A 21,905-nucleotide genomic window follows, 5' to 3' on the forward strand; every position below is an offset into this window, starting at 1 on the left:
CTGAACTTTTTACACCTAAAGAAATAACTTTTCTCATTAATGAAACGCAGTCACTATGGTACTTTAAAAGCTGCCAAACATCACAAACATTAAAAAGGACAACAGGAAAGAAATATTTGGGAAGGAGAATTAGTATGTTAAAGCATGTAATAATGACAGCACTAATAATATACCACCAAACATTAGTATAGGGCTTTATGGTTCACAGTATCTTTTCATATACATCACCTCATTTATTCCTCATTATAATCCTGGGAGGCAGGCATTATTATCCATGTGAGAAAATGGGATGAGAAAGATTAAATAACTTGCCAAAGATCAAGTAATTCATTAATTTGATATCTCAAATTCAATTACCATGGTAAATTCACTCTCTTCAACTTGGACATGAGTTTGAGAATGAGGATTCAAGGGGAGGACAGCAGCATAAGGAAATGAGTATGGTCTCAATCAGACAGACCTAGGCTTGAATCTTTTTTTTTTTTTTTAAAGATTTTATTTATTTATTTGAGAGAGAGAGAATGAGAGAGAGCAAGCACATGAGAGGGGGGAGGGTCAGAGGGAGAAGCAGACTCCCTGCCAAGCAGGGAGCCCGATGCAGGACTCGATCCAGGGACTCCAGGATCATGACCTGAGCCGAAGGCAGTCGCTTAACCAACTGAGCCACCCAGGCGCCCCCCTAGGCTTGAATCTTAATTTTGCTGCTTAACTAGCTATGTGACCTCACACAAGTCACTTGCCATCTCTGAGCTTTTGTTTCTTCATCCATCAATGGGAATACCGCCATTTACCTCATAGGACCATTAAGTTGTTGGAGGGTACTTGCTCTATAAAAACTACCTACTTTTATTATTGTTCAGCAAGATACTTTAGAAGCAATACATTTTCATCTAAATACTACTCCAAACATACATCTACTTTTACTAGATGCCAACTCCAATGGCAAGCAACAACAAAATTACTCTCCTATTTGGCTCTATTAGCTCTGACTCTGGATAGGCAAATATGCATGTGGTTATTTCCATGGCTGCAATCAACAGTCAGAGGTCATGTCTCTGGCTGACAAAGCAAAGCCAAGGACAGATTTCAATACTGAACATGGTTGGAGTCCAAATACACAACACCAAAATAACTATCATTTGTGTTTTCCCTTAATACTTCTATCCAGACACTCCCCATTAGTTTGTGAAATTGATAGGCTGTTTCTACATTAAATGGCAAGGGCCTATTATCTTCATGCTTAGAATGATTAACAGACTAATAATACAGTTAGTAATGTCTCCCCACATCTCATATTTCTTCCCACCCATTTAATAAACACTGAGTTAGTTCCTTGAACAGAGGAAGCATGTATTAGATTTTCCATAAATATTTGTTGAAGGAAAGAAAAAAAGAAAGAAAATGGGGAAAGGGAAGATAGAGAAGAATGAAGCAGACTTTGACAGGTGGTGAGAAAAAATAAGATAAGGTTAAGACAATTACTAGCCTAAAAGAGCTGAGTCTAACAAATAAAAATTTAAAGGGATTGGGACACCTGGGTGGCTCAATTAGTTAAGCATCTGCCTTCAGCTCAGGTCATGATCCCAGGGTCCTAGGATCCAGTCCGCATCAGGCTCCTTGCTCAGCGGGAGCCTGCTTCTCCCTCTGCCTGCTCTGCCTGTTGCTCCCCCTGCTTGTGCGCATTCTCTCTCTCTCTCTGACAAATAAATAAAATCTTTAAAAAAAGAATTTAAAGGGATTAAAATAATAATTAAAACTATTATAAGAACACAATGGAAAGATGCATTCCCTCTGTGGAGCAGTCACTGAAAGCTCCAAACAGCAGAGGACACTAGCTGCGTCTTTCAAGATCTGTAATTAACACAACTGAAGAGTAGAGAAGGAAAAGGTGAAAGAAAAAAAAAAAAGGAAAGTGGAAGGGAGTATTCCCGGCAAAGGGTGAAGGGAGAACCAAAAGGTGATGTTCAAAAAAGAGTATCTGGAACCAAACTGGAGTCTGAACTTGGAACCTGTAAGCAACAGGGAATCTTGAAAGGATTTTAGCCAGAACAGCATGGTGAAATCAGTATTTAAAAAAAAAAAAAAAAACAATTCTAGTAACAGCATGATGAACTGGTATAAAATTGGAGCTTTAAGTTTCAGGGGTTTTTTCTTAATTATTGTATAGGAAAAGTTAACATATTTAAACTTGGTCTTATCGATAATTTAGCAAAGTAGGTAAAATAACTGCTTGTTTTGTTTAAATTCATATTTATATGCTCAATTTTAATAGCATTTAAACCCTTGACTGATTTAAAAATGAAACCTTTTTTTAACATTTGGCACCATAAAATGTGAACTACTTCTGAATCATTACTCAAATTCACACAATGTCCTGTGAGGCCTTTATACAAAACATATATAAGCTTACAATGAATTACATAGTCTCTCCCACAAGGAAAAGCCAGACATGAGATAGAAACAGATAACCTAAATCAGGGTCAAATCACAAAGCATTACACTGGAAACACACTGTAAAATATGTGAGTACAAATATACAAGCACAATGTTTTCAACTACAATATGGGACTAATAATATATCTCACAGGAATGTAGGGAGGAATAGGTACAAAGTAATATAAAACATCTTACACAGGGCCTCCTAGCATGTCACTGACATTCAATAAATACTGGTTCTGTTCCCTTCTCTTCTAACCCCTTCAATAAGATTAGTTATTTGAAGAGGAAAAAAAGAAAATCACTTGTTTACTGAAGTTATCTTCAAAGATGTAAAAACTTAAAAAGTTTTTGAAAAGAAGTCCATTAGCCTTTTCTATATGTACATTACAGGCTTTTTCTATATGTTCACTAAAGAAGTTCACCCAACACTTAGTATTATTTAAACATTCCATATTATTAAGTATGGTTATTAAATTCATTTGTGAGGCCATATCAAATAACTCTGGAAAAGACTGTAGGAAAAATATCTAATTCTGATTCAAGACAAACACCTTTTACCGGCAAGTCATTTTTATCAAACCACACAAGTTTTAAGTATTAAATTAGCATTTCATAAGTTTGTAATGGGGGAAATTAAGGTTTGTTACTTCATGTCTTTTTCAGTTGAGATTCCGTATAAAGTTGACAGCTAGAAAAAATACATTAAAGGCTTATGGAACATTATATGATCATATACACAAACATGTATAGTCCCAGATTTCTGCAATTTTCTAAAACCTGTCTAGATAAGATAAAGAAGTTTCATTCTCAAATGAAGGAGTTAGGCTAAAATCAGAACCAAACGTATGAAATTAGTATTTTCAAGAATCTTATCTAAAATATTTTATAGGAATGAAACCATTATTCATTCACTTTTCAAAATCCCCTTTTAATCCAAGTCCTTAATGTTGAACTTCATCTTTTACAACTATAAGATTTAAGTTAGTTCTCTATGATCTGTTCTTAAAACTGTATTAAGTGTCTGGAATTGATTTTTCCTGATGCTATACTTACATAAGATAAACATAAAATAAAATAAAATACTTACACCACTCCCAACATATTGAACAATAAATAAGAGATTCTCCTGACAGAACTTTGATGACCTGGCAAGGCCCAAGTGCTTTCAGCCCAAATCATATGAAACTATAAATCACTCTTTATTTTATAGAACATTTCAAAATGGATCCCTGCTTTCTACCTTGAAAGTCATTTCATGTGTTATTTATAACCAGTGAAGACCAGAATGGAAAGAAAATTACACAGAACTAGAAAATTCACTGTAACTATTTTTTATAAATAACTTTTTTTAGGAAAAAATACAGAACTACTGTACTGGCAAGGAAAAATTTGTGGGCATGACAAGCTTTTAGAGAGCCACATTCCTTACTACATAACCCTATGTACAGACCTTCTGCACCGTCATAAAAAAGCACAAACAACATTAGGTACAGAACTGACTAAACTGAGCAATGCAAAAGTAAAACCACATGCTTAACTCACAGAGCAGCCACTCAAATAAATGACATTAATAATTAAACGGAAATTGAATTTCAACCCAGGTTCAAGTAGTTTTGTTCATTCCTATTAAATTCTAATTAAAAGTTTATATCTTTTATTTTTTAGCAGTTACCTGAAAAAGAGAAAAAAGTGCCAGTGAAGCAGCCCAAGGAACTACCAAGAAGTACAGATAAAAATAGTTCTTGGGCGCCTGGGTGGCTCAGTTGGTTAAGCAATTGCCTTCGGCTCAGGTCATGATCCTGGAGTCCCGGGATCGAGTCCCGCATCGGGCTCCCTGCTTGGCAGGGAGTCTGCTTTGCTCTCTGACCCTATCCCCTCTCATGTGTTCTCTCTCATTCTCTCTCTCTCAAAATAAATAAAATCTTAAAAAAAAAAAAAAAGAAAAAAATAGTTCTTAAATTGACAACTATTTTAATTCACTATGACTCATACGAAATACTGAACATATTAGTAAGTACTAATGGAGTATCTATGGATTTCTTCTTCATGGGAGAGTATAGTTATTAATATCTATGTAATTTTTAGAACTTTACAAAAGTATATTATCCATTAAATGTTAACTTACAAAATTTATGTTAATTTTTTTTAAATTCAATATAGTATGAGCTCTGAGTGTTAAACAACAAGAACACTGTTCCAATATTCAGAGTACTGAACTGAACATCCAGAAAACTGGATTCTTGTTTTCAGATTTATACTAAATAGTTGGAAATCATTTAACCTCTTTGGAATTCAGCTTCCTTATAAATATCCTTATAGATAAAATGAAGGGCTTGAAATAAATGGCCCATAAGGTTTGTGACAAGATCTCAAAGGTGAATCTTAAAGGTGATCAACAACTTGGCCTCTGTTCTTGGGCAAATGACTTGAACTTTAAAAAATAAAAACAGAACTCTGGGAAGATGACATTAGCAGCAAAGTTGTTAAATCTCCCCCAAGATTCCCATAAAGACAGACCGTGTAACCAAAATACCAAAACCAAACACCTAGGGGCAACATCTATAACAAAGATAGGTGACAAAATATGATGAACTCCAAAATACAAGTGGATCATTACAAATCATCAATAGCTATAAGATCCACACGTTATCAGAAAGAATCCATAAGAAAATAAGGGAAGACAAATTTGTGACAGCCCTGAAAGCCAAAGAAACCCAAAATTGCTATTAAGCATTCACTGGAAACTTAGCAGGCCATTTGAGAACAGTAGCAGCAACTGGGAGGAATTTTTCAGGCTCCAACCTATGGATGAGTGCAAAGGAACCTCTGGGAGTGCTAGAGTGGTGGGGGGTGTGGGAGGTGGAGTTGGGCCCTATAAACTTAGGAAACTAATGAAACAAACTCTCCATATAGATAAATCCCTGAACTGAGGAGTAACTTGGGAATCTAATCCAAAGTCAGTAGAACAGGAAAAATAGGGGCAAAGGAAAGAGAAGCTCCATACAAAACTAGGAGAGGGTAACACAGCCAGATCTCAGGCTACATTTTTTTTATTACTTTGTGAAAACAAAAAAAGAGAGATCTAGAACAGTGACATTAGAAAAGCTATCCTGACCCACACTCCTCATTTAAAAGCACACAGAAAAATTTCACTTAAAAATGAGCAACATAAAAGGATCTTAGTTGAATCCTATGCAATGTACAGGTAAAAAAAAATACAGGAAAAAGGAGTGAAATAATAACCCAAGAGACAATGAAATAAAGCATGCCAGAAAGACATGCTCACAAATTAGATAAAAACTATAACCCAGAGGCGCCTGGGTGGTTCAGTGATTAGGCATCTGCCTTCAGCTCAGGTCATGATCCCAGGGTCCTAGGAGTCCAGCATCAGGCTCCCTGCTCGGCAGGAAGTCTGCTTCTCCCTCTGCCTGCCACTCCACCCCCTCCACGCTTGTGCTATCTCTCTGACAAACAAATAAAATCTTAAAAAAAAAAAAAAAACAACTATAACCTAACTATGGTAATAGAAGCTAAAAAAAGAAAGAAATATAAGAAAATAATAGAAGCTCTGAAAGAACATAAATCAAAATTAAAAAAACTCCAAAGTGTGATTAGAGAATAGTAACATTTGAAAAGAGCAAAATAACTCAAGAAGAAATTAAAGAAAAAATCATTTCAGAAATAAAAATTAAGCTAGAAAGACCACTAGAGCAAAGAAACACAATGGATACATGCCTTAGGAAAAACTGAAGATGCAAACAAGGGCATAAATGTACTGAAATTATGTTTAAAAAAGAGAGGCCTTATCTTTTACATATATATTGAAATATTTACACATAGAATATGATATCCTGAATTTACTTAAAAATAATTTAGGGGGCGCCTGGGTGGCTCAGTCGTTAAGCGTCTGCCTTCGGCTCAGGTCATGATCCCAGGGTCCTGGGATCGAGTCCCACATCGGGCTCCTGGCGCAGCGAGGAGCCTGCTTCTCCCTCTCCCACTCCCGCTGCTTGTGTTCCTGCTCTCACTATCTCTGTCTCTGTCAAATAAATAAATAAAATCTTTAAAAAAAAATAAAAAAATAAAAAATAAAATAATTTAGGGCTGGATAGTGAAATGAGAAGATGAGGGGTATAGAGAACACAAGATGGTCCATAAATGGATAACTGTTGAAACTGGGAGATTGGTACATGGGGGTTATTTTAGTCTACTTTTTTATGTTTGAAATTTTCCATAATAAAAAGTTTTAAAAATAAAGCTTAATACCAAATTTTGGACAGCTAATGAAAGCTGGGGACTCTACCAAATAAATAATCTCTTGGAAAGCAGAGATTTAGTATTCTGTTTTTACCTACATAGAGAAAAATGTATCAACTCAAATTCTCTTAATGAAAGTTTTACTAAGTAATGTAAATATTTGCTGAAGACTTATCCCATGCCAGGAAATGAAATAAGCAGATTCCATTACAATTAATTTTAACTTACTTTTCATTACACTAATATTTCTGTTTTATCAATTTAAGTGACTAAAATGATCTTTTCACAGCAAAGACTATCCCAGGTGAGCTCCCTTCAGACATAATAATATTTAACTTGTGATGAAAAAATAGTTTCTTTGTTCAGCACATATCTTATTTCTCTGCCACAGAAGTGAAATTTATTATATTACCTATAAAGCTATGAGACTAAACAGATGAAAGAGACTGTATACTCATTCCAAGAATGTTATAATCATGAAACAACCTCCTTCCCTTATTTAAAATCTTATCATGAAATCCACTTTTTAAAAAAATATTATATATTTTAATATTAATACTTTTAATAACATTTAATACTTTTTATTAATATTTTAATAGTTTTTAAAAAGTATTATACCAACAAATTGGACAACATGGAAGAAAGGAATAAATTTCTAGAAACATATAAACTACCAAAACTGAAACAGGAATAGAAAATTTGAAAAAACCAATAACCAGCAAAGAAATTGAGTTAATTGTCAAACAAAAGTCCAGGACCAGATGGCTTCAAAGGCAAATTCTACTAAACATTTAAAGAAGAGTTAATACCCATTCTTCTTAAACTATTCCAAAAAATAGAAAAGGAAAGAAAACTCCCAAATTCATTCTACGAGGCCAACATTACCCTGATAACAAAACCAGATAAAGACAACAACAAATACAGGCCAATATCTCTGATAAACATAGATGCAAAAATCTTCAACATAATATTACTAAACCAAATTCAACAATATATTAAAAAAATCATTAATCAAAGATCAAGTGAGATTTATTCCTGGGGTGCCAGTGTGGTTCAATATCTGCAATCAATGTGATACATCACATCAATAAGAGAAAGAATAAAAACCATATGATTATTTCAATAGATGCAGAAAAAGCACTTGACAAAGTACAACATCCATTCATGATAAAAACCCTCAACAAAGTAGGTCTAGAAGCAACATACCTCAACATAATAAAGGTCATATATGAAAAACTCACAGCTAACATCAGCCTTAATGGGGAAAAACTAAGAGCTTTTCCAGTAAGGTCAGGAAGAAGACAAAGATGTCCACTCTCACCACTTGTATTCAACACAGAACTGGAAGTCCTAGCCACAGCACTCAGACAACAAAAAGAAATAAAAAGGCATCTAAATAGGTAAGAAAAAAGTAAACTCTCAGTATCTACAGATATCTATAGTTTCATATATATATATATATATATATATATATATATATACACACACACACACATATATATGATATATATAACCCTAAGGACTCCACCAAAAATCTGCTAGAACTGATAAATTCAGTAAAGTCACAAGATATAAAATCAATGTACAAAAATCTGCTACATTTCTACACACGAATAATGAAGAGAAAGAGAAATTAAAAAAACAATTCCACTTACAATTGCTCCCAAATCAAAGATACCTAGAAATAAATTTAACCAAAGAAGTGAAGACCTATTGAAAACTATAAAACACTTATGAAAGAAATTCAAGACAACACAAAGAAATGAAGACATTCCATGCACATGGACTGGAAGAAAAATACTATTAAAATGTCTATACTACCCAAAGCAATCTACACATTTAATGCAATCCCTTCAAAATACCACCAGCATTTTTCGAGCTAGAACAAACCTAAAATTTGTATGGATACACAAAAGACTCCAAATAGCCAAAGCAACCTTGAAAAAGAAAAGCAACTCTGGAGGCATCACAATTCTGGACTTCAAGTTCTATAACAAAGCTATAGTAGTCAAAACAGCATGGTACTGGCACAAATATCACACAAAGACACACAGATCAATGGAACAGAATAGAGAACCCAGAAATGAACCCTAACTATATGGTCAACTAATCTTTGACAAAGCAGGAAAGAATATCCAGTGGGAAAAAGACAACAAATGGTGTTGGTTAAACTGGACAACAACATGCAAAAGAATGAAACTGGACCACTTTTTTCACCATACACACAAGTAAATTCAAAATGGATGAAAGACCTAAATGTGAGACCTGAAACCATGAAAATCCTAGAGGAGAATGCAGGCAGTAACCTCTTTGACATTGGCTGTAGCAAGTTTTTTCTAGATAGGTCTCCCGAGGCAAGGGAAACAAAAGCAAAAATAAACTATTGAGAGTACATCAAAATAAAAAGCTTCTGCACAGCAAAGGAAACAATCAACAAAACTAAAAGGCAACATATGGAATGGGAGAAGATATTTGCAAATGACATTACAGATAAAGGGTTAGTATCCAAACTATATAAAGAACTTAGAAAACGCAACACTCAAAAAACCCAAATAATCTAATTAGAAAATGGGCAGAAAACATACACAGACATTTCTTCAAAGAAGATATACAGATGGCCAACAGACACAAGAAAAGATGCTCAGCACCACTTATTATCAGGAAAATGCAAATCAAAAGTACAAAAGTACAATGTGGTATCACCTCACACCAGTCAGAATGGCTAAAATCAACAAGACAAGAAACAACAGGTGTTGGCAAGGATATAGAGAAAGGGAAACCCTCCTGCATTGTTGGTGGGAATGCAAACTGGTGCAGCCACTCTGGAAAACAGTACGGAGGTTCCTCAAAAAGTTAAATATACAATTACCCTATGATCCAGCAATTGCTCTACTGGGTATTTACCAAAAAAATACAAATACACCAATTCAAAGGGATACATACATCCCTATGTTTATTGCAGCATTAGAAGCAGCCAGGCGTCCCTCAACTGATGAATGGATAAAGAGGTCGTACACACATTATACACACAAACACACACACACACACGTATGCACACACAATGGAATATTACTCAACCATAAATAAGAATGAAATATTGCCATTTGCAAAGACACGGATGAAGCAAGAGAGTATAATGCAAGGTAGAAAAGTCAGGGAAAGAGAAATACCACATGATTTCACTCATTTGTGAAATTTAAGAAACAAAACAAATGAGCAAAGAGAAAATAAAAGACAGAGACAAACCAGGAGACAAACTCTTAACTATAGAGAACAAAGGGATAGGTTACCAGAGGGGAGCTCATGTGTGCACTCTCACTCTCTCTCTCTCCCTCCCCCCCTTCTTCTTCCCCTCACCACGCCCCCAAAATAAATAAATTTTAAAAAAACTTTAAAATGTTTTTAATTGAAAAAAATAACAGTAATAAAAATGCCTAAAATGCAGCAAGACAGCTCTTTTTTCATTTTCTCTTACTCTGTAAATATGGTATAATGCTAAAGAAAATATTTTAATCATATATAGCCTGACCCCTAACAATTTTTTTTCATTTTTCCCTTACTTTCCAGTCTTTGTCCACATGTATACAAGGCAGAAAATGAAACACAAAGGGGTTAAGTAATTTGTCCAAAGTCATTTACCCAGTAAATGGTGAGTTAATACTGGAATCTAGCCACTGTGGCTCAAGTCTGTGCTCTTAAGTACTATACTTTTTCATGACATCTAAATCTCCTTGTCCATCCCCACCAAGCAACCTTACAATTAACTCCATTTTCTGAATTACTTGATTCTCAGAAATGAGTACTTTAACTGGTAGATACTAATAATGCTAGAAAGGTATGTTCCCTTTTGTGAATTAACTGGCATTAATTAACTGGCAGCTACTAAGTGTAGAAGGAATCAAAGAACTAAGAATCAGAGAAAAAAACATCATTTTTTGCAACTCCTAATGAGAATACTAATTTCTACAAGAATTACCTACTAATGTTAAAACAGTTATGTGAACAGCTGGTATCAAACTGAGTATTTGTACAGTGCCAAATTAGCAATACACAGATTATCTTCAATACACAGGGGAAACATGTCCATACAACAGAAGCATCAGATTGTCATCATTCTAATCTAGGGTTAATCTTAGCAACACTCACGGTGGATCAACCGAATATGATGTGTGTTCTGGCATAATCCAACATGGCATCCAATCACTAAAGATAAATTCTAGCCAAAAATTTTAACTTTGAATCCATCAAGCCTTTAGATATAAACTCTCAGTTTACAGGAAAAACATAGGCTAGAGTAATAAAGTAACTGATACTACAAGGAAGAAAGCAGCCAAATCCAAAAGGCAAAACATTCTGTAGGACCAGTCTCAACATTTCAGTCATCATTTAAAAAAAAAGAACTATACTAGGATAAAACAGACTTACAGTACATTAACAACCAGCAGTGCATAATACTGAATTGGACATAAATTTGTACATATCAGCTATAAAGAGTATTTTGGGGTGGGTGTTTGTAGAAAATTAAATATGGTCTGTGTACTGGAGATAAAAATGACCTGGAATGGATAGAAAGGTATTACTGACTGAAAAAGTTGTAAAATGGTATGTACAGATGACCTTATTTTGTCATGAATGTATTTATGACATTACAAATTTCCTGGGGTGGGGGAGAGGCTTGAAAAGCTATAAACCAAAGGGCATATAAATACAATTACCTTGGTAAATAGGCATAACCTACTGAAGCTGAAGATTTGAAAACCTAGCATACAACACAATAGCAGTGTGTGTGTGTGTACATGTGAGTGTGCAGGGAGGGGGGGATTACATCTGTATGCATCTGTACAGACGATCTCACAAGCATAAAACTGGTCAACAAAAGCAAAACACAAAAAGAATACATACAATAGAATTCCAGAAGTTAGACAACGGTCAAAAACAGTTAAAACAATGTATTTTTTAGAGATGCATACACATGTAATAAAGACACTTTAAAAAATATAAGGGAACAATACAATTTACCATAATCATTACATCTATGGGAAAGGAAGGGAAGACAGATGATAGTGATGCACACAAGGAGCTTCTAAAGTTCTGGTAATGCTGTTTTTCTCTAACTGGGTCCTACATACACACCATTCACTTTATTATTGTTCACTAAAATAAATGTACACACACATAATACACATATTTCACTTGTACGTATGTTATTTTATAATATAAATGAAATCTGTGGACCAGATCCCAGGCCACATTGTAAGACTGCCTACTCCACCAGTTAACTGGCTTCCTGTGTGCTTTCAGAGCACTTTAATATATATTTATATTAATTTCAAATTTAACTATGATAAGCAGCTTTAAAATAGATGTCACTCTGGTAGCTTTTAAATATACTGATTTTCTCAAAATAAATTCTCAGATCCGGAGTTACAGAGTCTAAGAGAATAAACATATTTAAAATTCTTAGTACAAACTGTCAAATTACTTTGCTCAAGTGTTATCTCAATTTATAATATATTAATTGACTACAACTTCATCAAAAAATTAGTTCTTACTCTTTTAATGTTTTTAATTAGGTTATTTTGCATTCAACTTATTAAGAAAAAATATTTTCCCAGCAGTCTGTTGACCATTTCTATCTTCTCTTTACATTCTCTGCCCATTTGTCTAAAGAGATCTTGATATTTTTCACATAAATTTGGAGGTACTCATTTTCTGTAATTAGTCCTGTTATGAGTTGCAAATATTTCTTCTGGTTTTCTATTTTTCAGAGTAGATGCTATAATTTTTATATACTCAAATTCCACCTTTTGTTTTTTGAGATTTCAAAGAAGTTATTTCTCTATAGATCAGATGACCCAATCTATACCAATTTTATAGTTCCCACTTTGAAAGAGACTACACTGAGACACTCAGATTATTGTCAGAAAGTCCAAAAATTGATCATATAGTAAAAAAAAAATTAATTTTGACTCAATGAAGAACAGATTATTAGTTCAATGGTGTTAGAATAACTGGATGGTGATTTAAATGGAAAAAAAACCCTCATACATTACATCAAAATAAATTTCAAGTGATTTAAAATTTAAATGTAAAAAATAAAATATTAAAAAATAAACTAGAGTTAATATTTACTTAATCTTGGAAGGGAAAGCTATCTATGTATATCCAAAGGCTGTTAACAAAAGTAACACAAGTATATGTAAAACTGGTGAAATCTGAATAAGGTCATTGGGTAAGGTCAATTTCCTGGTTATGCTACAGTTATCTAGGATGTTACTTGCCATTGGGGAAACTGGGTGAAGTGTATACACTTCCCATACTATTTCTTACAACTGCATGTGAGTCTACAATTATCTCCAAATAAAAACTTTTTAGGAAGGACACTGGAAAGAATATTTGGTTGACATGGAATGATGTTCATGACATACTGTGAGGTGAAAAATAGGTTTCAAAACAGCATCTATGATAAACTTGTATAAACACAGAAAAGTAGACATATATCTATATACACACAGTGAGAAAACATCTGGAAGTACATACATAAAAGTGTTACTAGGTTAATAACACAGTCCTTGAAGGAAAAAGTTATTACCAGATTCATTCTGTCAATTAAGATGCATCCATTGTAAGTGCTGACAAATACTGAAAATTGTAGGAACCAAAAGAATAGTCAATCAAAAAAAGACAAGCTTCATAAACAGGACAATGAGTCCAATACTTGATCTTGAAAATTTAATTTGCAAGTGAAGAAAACAAAAAAACAAAAACAAACAAAAACCTAAAATGGCAAACTCCAGCACATGCACAAGCAGCCTATATGTTATTTTTAACAATGATTTTATTTCAGTGGGAAACTATGTATCTTGAAGTATCTTGAAATCAATGAATAATTAATTCCTGGGAAAAACAGATTATCTCCTGAAATATGACTGTATTCTCTGATCCCATTTTTCACCATTACTTTAGTGGCTGTGATTTTTACTTTCACTTTTAAGTGATAAACACAACCAGGTCATGTAGTTCACCTTCATCAGAAGGTTTGCAAGCTAACACAGATGTAATGATGTTGTAAATGATGAGTTAACACTACAAAACTTGTTGGCATCTGGATTTTAATGTCAACAGTGGTGACTCCCAAAAATGAAGCAATTGCCAACCAACAGCTAGGACACATTAATATAATATTGACAGTATAAGACATTTTTTCACTTGGAAGAATCCCACGAGCTCATTCTAGAATGTAACTCAGTTTTAGCTAGAACAACTCTAGTCTTAATAGTTTGACCTAGGTCAAACTTAACTAAGCCTTAGGTTATATATTTGTAAAATGGAGTTAACTAATCTACCACAGACAGGGTTATTGTGAGAATCAGATTAAATAATGCATTTTAAGACCTTACAACAGTACTCACATATAGTAAATATTTCTCATGTATTTAACAGTGTGTTGTAGGTACTAAAACTAATTCTGTTATCTATTTGGCTTATATAGCTCATCTCAAAGTAACACAGTTCATAGAAAAATAAGGATTAGAACTCACAACTCAGTAAGTCATGGGAATGAAAGGCAGAGCATAACAAATACAGTCAACGATATTGTAATAGCAATGTAATGGGACAGATAGTAGCTACACTTGTGACCATAATATAATGTATAAACTTGTCAAATCACGAAGTTGTGCATCTGAAACTAATGTAACTGTGTCAACTATACTCAAATAAAATTTTTTATTTGAAAAAGAAGTCACAACTCAGCATCTTCCTAATATGCCTTTTATCTGTATGTAAAACCTATTTCTCTACACTTTAGCTTGTGTAAATTTTTCCACAATAATTATTTTTTTAAATTTATTTATTTGAGAGAGAGACAGATAGTGACAGAGATAGCAAGAGAGCACAAGCCGGGAGGAGAGGGAGAAGCAGGCTCCACACTGAGCAGGGAGCCCGGAGTGGGGCTCAATCCCAGGACCCTGGTATCATGACCTGAGCCGAAGGCAGACGCTTTACCGACTAAGCCACCCAGGCACCCCCATAATTATTTTAAACTCATATACAGAAAAGTAGTTTAACAAATGTGCAAATTTGGATCACAGATATATGATCCAAACATTTCAAAGCAATATACAATGATTAAAACTCCATTAATTAATCGCCATTGTAACTCAATGTGAACACAAGGCTGGACAAAAAAGATATGTTAGACTAGTACTCAGGGGAAAAAAAGTAGATGTTGGTACTATTCTAAATGTGATATAAACCAAATCAGTCAAGTAGTATGACTTAAACTCTTGGTAAAATCCAATATGAGATGAAATACTTACACTAAGCACCACACTGGCCTGGCTGCCCCTTGGTCTGTCTCTGTCTGTCTCTCTTTTACCCCTGCGTCTCTTATTTGCAGACTTTTTTTTAAATAGCCTTAATATGATAACATGATGGCTCTCATAGTCATGCTTTGGAAAATCACTACCTGTGATAAATCATCATCTCTTTTTACACTGCCCTTTAATAAGATTATTAGAAAAGCAAAAAGACAATGAATCAATCTTTCAAAGTATCCCTATTTTGTTGGCTACAACTGAATATCCTCAAAATGTTTCCAATCTCTCTAGCATTTCATATATATATAAATACAAACTGACGGAGACTTTTAGTCTATTTTACTTTTAAAACCATTTATATACATATCAGGCAGAACCTAACATTTCAGTTAAAAGACTGCACTGAAACTGAATAGCAGGTGACTTAGCATGAGTAACAGGTCAATTATATGGAATTATAATTATTTCTGTGCATTGGGATTTTATGTTAAACATGAGAATGTGATGATGAGCAGCCGTATTTGATTTTAATTGCTGTAGCTTGAGTTATCCAAAACATCATGAGATCACTAGAGAAAATGAGAAAATGCCATGAGGCATGGGAGATGAAAATGATGCTGCAGAGGGAACTCTGGTAACAGATGTAGCTCCGAGGAATTGGCTCAAACTTATGATTTACAGGGAAGGGTAAGTCTCCCAGAGTCTTCTCCAGAGTTGGCTAACTCCCTTTACTTTCCTAGCTCCTGAGAACAAAAAAGACATACTTTTCCACCAATAAATGCCTGAAGAATTGCAAAGCATTTTTCAGAAACAGGAAAATATGTGGGCTTTCTTTAGCTCCTTCAGCATTCTTATACTGACGAAGAGTTTCATACTATGCCCCAAATAAGATAAATCTGTTCAAAATCTTAAGACAAAACAACAAATAATTCAAGCTGATGAAAGAGAAAAAAAGAATAGAAAACTCGTAAACCCGCAAGATAAGAAATCTGTTAGAAATAGTGGTAATAGACATACAAAGGTCTTTCCTACCAACCAGCCAATGGGAAGAGGAGGAAGATGACTCAGACACCTGAATCTTTCTGTTGCTTTCCATGGAAAACCCTTCCTGGGAAGCATTCAAGCAGCAACAGTGATGATAAAAGCACCTGGGAATAGCATTATGGGGCATAAAAATCAACTACATTTTCTGAGCACTTACTAAGTATCTTACAGGAATTATTTCACTGAATTCTCAACATAGTTCTGTGAGATTTATTCTCATATAGAAATGAGAAAATTGAAACTTAGACATTAAGGGACATGTGTAAGGTGGTACAAGAGACACAGCTGATTCAAAACCCAATCTGTCTCATTTCAGAACCACATTGTCAATCACTACATTATCACTACACTGCTCAAATGAGATACATACATGTCAAAGTAAATAAAATATATGAATGGTATAGCATTTGTAAAACTAAAGAGTTTTGAAATACCATATTCATTATTATTCATTGTTATTCAGTTAATATTCTCTAGACTTTAAGACTTTTTGCCCCTGACAACACCCCAAAAATATCTACATATATATGGATATATTTTACACAGTGATTATACACACATGAAATATTTGTTTCATAAAACTATATTCATCCTTACTACATGTAATATATTCTGATATATTCTACTCTGCCTCTTTTTTTAATGCTGGAATTGATTTCATGACCCATAAATAGGTGGCATCTTGTCACAGAAAAAAATCATAACTCAACTCTGGACAATAGGTGTATGTATGTTTGGAAATACAGACAGAGGAAGTATGGGCATCCTGTCATGTTAGAAACATACACAGACATCCTGGGAGAAGAGTAAGTAAGATATATATGTAGGAAATCACATATAAGGTATTTGGTAAATATGTTTTCACAAAACCTCCCGCAGTACTACTATTCCCCAACGTTTAGAGAAGCGAAGTTATACCACCAACATCGTAAGCATTATAGTCAATGAGCTTCCAGCCAAAGCTGACATTATGATTCTCAACCAACATCAAAGAATGGAAGCATGCCACCTCCGTGACCTTCCTGATAAAGGCAGCTTACTGTTTGCAAGAAAATTTTTCTGAGCCATTTTGATACCCAAATTTCTAAAGTATATTAAACACTGACCTGACTCCTTAAAAGGACTATACAGAATTTAGCCTTTTCAAGGACCCAGGGTCATACTTACACAGACACAATGGTCAGCTGGTAGACAGGTCACCTAATTCAAATCTCCCACTTTACAGATGAACAACGTGGCGTCCCAAGAGGTGATGCAATCTGCCCAAAGTAGAAAGGTCAAGTGATTCCCATTACACTATTCTGCCACATCTATTACTGTACTATGTCAAGCACTATCTAGGAAAGTAGTCACAATTTAGGAGCAATACTCTTTGTAACTTCTCCCATGTTTGTTATTTTGGTTACCTCATTTCTTTCTCCATAATCTTTAGCAATAAAACTCTTTAATCAAAAAGGATCTATGTGTTTATCTTCTGCAGGAAAAATTTTAAGCTAGCCCACTCCATAGCCCATCTTAGGGAAAGAACTCCCAAAATATAATTGTGTGGTGTACTTCAGAAAGGAAAGGAATGCAGACTGAATCCCTATGTGGTCTTCAGAAAGCAAGAAGGATGCAACGAAAAGCCTACGTTGGCTTAAGAACAGTTCTGTGGATGTGACTATCAGGAACCCCAGTCTCTGAAAACAGGCAATACAGTAAACTTCACAAACGCAGGGACTAGGTTCTCAGTAAATGTGGGTTGAATACTCTGAAAAATTTGTCACTATACAAACTGGTCCCAGGCCATTTTACTGTTTGACGTAGGCTTGCACTTTAGGGTATTTGCCTCTTCCCTTTCCCATTAGGATATCAACTATCACTTATATCTAATGACATCCCCAAACACAGCTTTTACAGAAGTTAAGGATGTTTCTTTTTTTTTTTTTAATGTTTTATTTATTTATTCATGAAAGTCAGAGAGAGAGAGAGAGAAAGGCAGAGGCAGAGGGAGAAGCAGGCTCCCCACGGAGCAGGGAGCCCGATGCGGGACTCGATCCCAGGACCCTGGGCTCATGACCTGAGCTGAAGGCAGATGCCTAACCATCTGAGCCACCTGGGCGCCCCAAGGATGTTTCTAATATGCTCTGAGCATGCTGGAATTATTTCTAAAATAAGAATATGCTCTAAGTGAGGACCTGAAGGATTCCACTATGTAAGAACTATGCCGATGTTATCACAGCTCTCCTAACTTCCATTTTGCCTGCTCTTCTGTTGAACTGTTGTCTCTGATGCAGATTGCAGATTACACAGATGTCACTTCCAATGAGGTGTTATGTTATTGAGACTATTTTTATCCTGAAACCAATGATACTTCTCTACAACCCATCATTCCAATGTCTTTTTAAATGGCAAAATGTCTTGAAAATGACAACTGTGTACCCAAACTGAAAGCCACTTCCTAGAACATCACTTACATCCAGTTTTGTCCTCTCCTTTAAGACTCCAGATGGCCCCCCTTCCTTATTCCATTTTCTTCTATATTTTTCACAGCTCAAATACTTGATTTTATCCCTCTGCCTTTAGGTGTTTGACAGATATTTCCTGTATTTTGTAATCAGAAAGAAACGGACATAACTAAGAAAAAACATACAAAACTTTATCTTCCCATAATCTCTTCAAAACATGACCCTAAGGAAAATCTTGTGATATGAAAAGTAAAAAAAAAAAAAAAAAAAACTAATTAATCAAGGACAAAGGGATTTAAATATTATCTACAGATGTTTTTACTTGAAGCAATTGTCTCTTGACATAGAGCTAAATCTACTAAAAGAAAAATTACATTTCATAGCCTATTTCTTCATGTTTCTGATACATGCATGATTAATTCTGCTTTTGTCAGTAAAACTGAATATAAGAAATGCTGCTTTTCCTAAGATTTACTCAAGCCAGTATTTAGTAATGCAAACATATATATACATATATTTTTAAGTAGGCTCCATGCCCAATGTGGAGCCCAACTGTGGGGCTTGAACTCAACGACCCTGAGATCAAGACCTGAGCTGAGATCAAGAGTTAGACGTTTAACCGACTGAGCCATCCAGGTGTCCCCAATGCAAACATTTTTAAGACTACTTTCAGCAAACTATTTCAGAAGAAAAATATTCCAAACACATTAACAATAATTCCAATTAAGTAACGACTAGAATTATTAGAATCATTTGGGAAATGACTTATCCAATTTTTCCGTTTTAACATACCTAAACACAAAGCTTCATAACATAAATTTATGCAACGTGCTTGATAAACTCAGAGTATGTTCACCATTAAGTGATATGAAAAACATAACTTACAATTAACTTCAAGTAAGTTCTTCCCATACTTTGAGAAATAATACTACCCTCACTGGAATAAGTCTAAAATGAATCTTTTTCTTTTTGTTTTTTTTTTTTTTTTTTAAAGATTTTATTTATTTATTTGAGAGAGAGAGAATGAGAGACAGAGAGCATGAGAGGGAGGAGGGTCAGAGGGAGAAGCAGACTCCCTGCCGAGCAGGGAGCCCGATGCGGGACTCGATCCCGGGACTCCGGGATCATGACCTGAGCCGAAGGCAGTCGCTTAACCAACTGAGCCACCCAGGCGCCCGAATCTTTTTCTAAATACACCAGATGCCACCTAATGCAATTTTCTGTATCACTCACAGTATCTTCCTACCTCTACCATAACGGACTCTAACAGGATGAATACAGTCCATACTATGAACTGAACCAGAAAGCAACTAAGAATTAACGGCATTTAGTAATAGGAATTAGCACTCTTATCAATTAAAATTTGAATCCAGGTAAGAAGAATCTTATAATAATTCAAAAAATTAAAAAAAAAAAAACACCCCAAGTTCCTAGGTAACAAAAAAGGCAATAATATAGAATCCAAGTATGGTATAACAACTATTCAAAAATGGATGTTGTTCTCCGTTTTAGGATAGACTGGAGAGAACATCCAACATCTGTTCAAGCAGCTACAGCCAAGTTATCTGCAGCCATGCAGTTTTCAGAATGGGAATAAACATGTCTTTGTTGTCCTGAGACCAATTACCCACATGCAACTAGAATAAGAGAATTTTTGGTTAGACAATACCTGAAAGACTAGCTTACCCTTTCTGTTTAAAAACAAGACTGAGGCTCAGAGAGAATAAGTGCCCTAGCAATTCAAACAGCTATTTGAAGGCCAAGCAAGGCCTAGAAACAACCTTTCTCAATTATTTCTACTAATATGGGTTAACTCTGAAGGTCTGAAGCACTGATTCTCCTTCTGAGATGGAATGGGCCTTTGGAAATTTACCAGCTGTGTGATCTTGAGTACACAGCAATCTTTCTAAGGCCCCTTTTCCTCGTCTGCAAAGTGTAGAGAATACCTACTCTAAGGAGGTTGTTGTGAGGATTACAAACAGCTTCTAAAGTGCTTAGCACATCAATTAGCAAATAATAAGCATTCAAAACCAGGTAGCTATTATTTTTACTCCGGCCCTGGAAACATGGCTGCCCCCACTGTTTGAGAAGACAACAAACTCCATTCGTTAACACAATGGACAGGTTCTCATTCACCAGAGCTTCTCCGACCTACCACATTCTGCAAACAGGAGAAAAGCCCTCTCAACAACCTACTTCACGCCATCTAAAATCTGCCCTTTACACTATTAAGAAAAACAAAATACCAACTGCTGCCAAATGTCTTCTGCCACGTGTTGTACGTTGAATTTGTCAACTAGAAATTGCAGGGGATTTTTCTGACTCCACCCAAAACACGGAGAATAAATGATGGGTAAACGAGGGGAAGATAAGGTCCCACACCTGAAATGGAATTCACAGAAGCTTCTCAGCTCATTTAGTTGTGAGTTGATAGGTGGGTGACAGAAAGCAAAACTCTATCTTTCAGCATCATAAAGCAGGAATGGCTAACTCAACAAAATACAATTCCCTAGGTTTGTCAACACAATAGAAAAGAATCCGTGTCCTTGTCCTAGTAAATTAATACGCACACGGGCAACAACTGAGCACCTTTCTCGAAAACCTGAGGACTAAACTGTATCCGAGCTGCACACACACCCTAGGACTACATAAATATATGAAAAATTCCTAAGAAAGGGCGAGACAATGATGGGGAATATCACCTCGAAATCAACAAGGAATCATGTCATGCCAAAGGAGTTTCCTTCGATAAAATCCCGACCCTCCGTTCTCATGACACTACAAACCCACCTCCCTCTAAGGAAATTACAGAATCACCCGCAGCAACCAACCTCAGTAATCGGCATCGACCAGATCGACCCCTACTCAAATGGCGCTAAGTACCGTGGGTCCAAGCCCCTCCCTGGAGCTGCCAAGTCCCGCGCTGACTCCACACTACCTCACTTCCTTCCCGTTCTCCCTCCCATCCTCAACCCCCGGCATTTCTCGCCAACCCTCACCACTGATAGAGAAGGTAGGAACGAGATAGATTTCCTACACTTTGTTCGGGGAGTACCAGAGCCACACATACCCGTCCCTATTACGATCACATCAAACTCCGAAGGGAGATTATCCGCCATCTTGAAAGGAAACGTGTCATGTGACTATTGCTTGTGGAAATGAGATCTAGTCAGGCGTTGCCCTGGTAGAAGGCGGAAGGAAAAACAGTGCATTCTGGATATTGTAGTTCTTGGTGGCCGGTCCAGGTAGGCGGCTACAGCATTTTATTTTAAATGTTTATGCGAATGTTAAAAGCTCAGTTTATTTTCCAGGCTGAGTGCAGTAGCGCGTTTAGCCTGGAGGTTTGGGGTAGTAATGAGTTGCAGATTTTTGCTCTGCTAGCTAGGATGAATGGGAA

At 35.5% G+C, this 21,905-nt stretch overlaps 1 protein-coding gene across 7 annotated transcripts in view; it reads right to left on the reverse strand.

Annotated features, from left to right (window-relative positions):
* The window catches only part of CHM (CHM Rab escort protein), a 218,423-nt gene extending 196,777 nt beyond the window's left edge, over window positions 1–21,646 (reverse strand). For all 7 annotated transcript variants that reach the window (XM_064574309.1, XM_064574310.1, XM_064574312.1 and 4 more), the window contains exon 1: window positions 21,579–21,646. In XM_064574309.1, coding sequence (XP_064430379.1) covers window positions 21,579–21,627 — 49 coding nt within the window. In that variant the 5' untranslated portion in view covers window positions 21,628–21,646. The remainder of the gene's footprint in view (window positions 1–21,578) is intronic.
* Window positions 21,647–21,905: the final 259 nt, after the last annotated feature.

The sequence above is a fragment of the Mirounga angustirostris genome, unplaced genomic scaffold (assembly GCF_029215605.1).
Source record: "Mirounga angustirostris isolate CCGP_5_RB_7025 unplaced genomic scaffold, mMirAng1.0.hap1 SCAF_11, whole genome shotgun sequence".
Taxonomy (NCBI): domain Eukaryota; kingdom Metazoa; phylum Chordata; class Mammalia; order Carnivora; family Phocidae; genus Mirounga; species Mirounga angustirostris.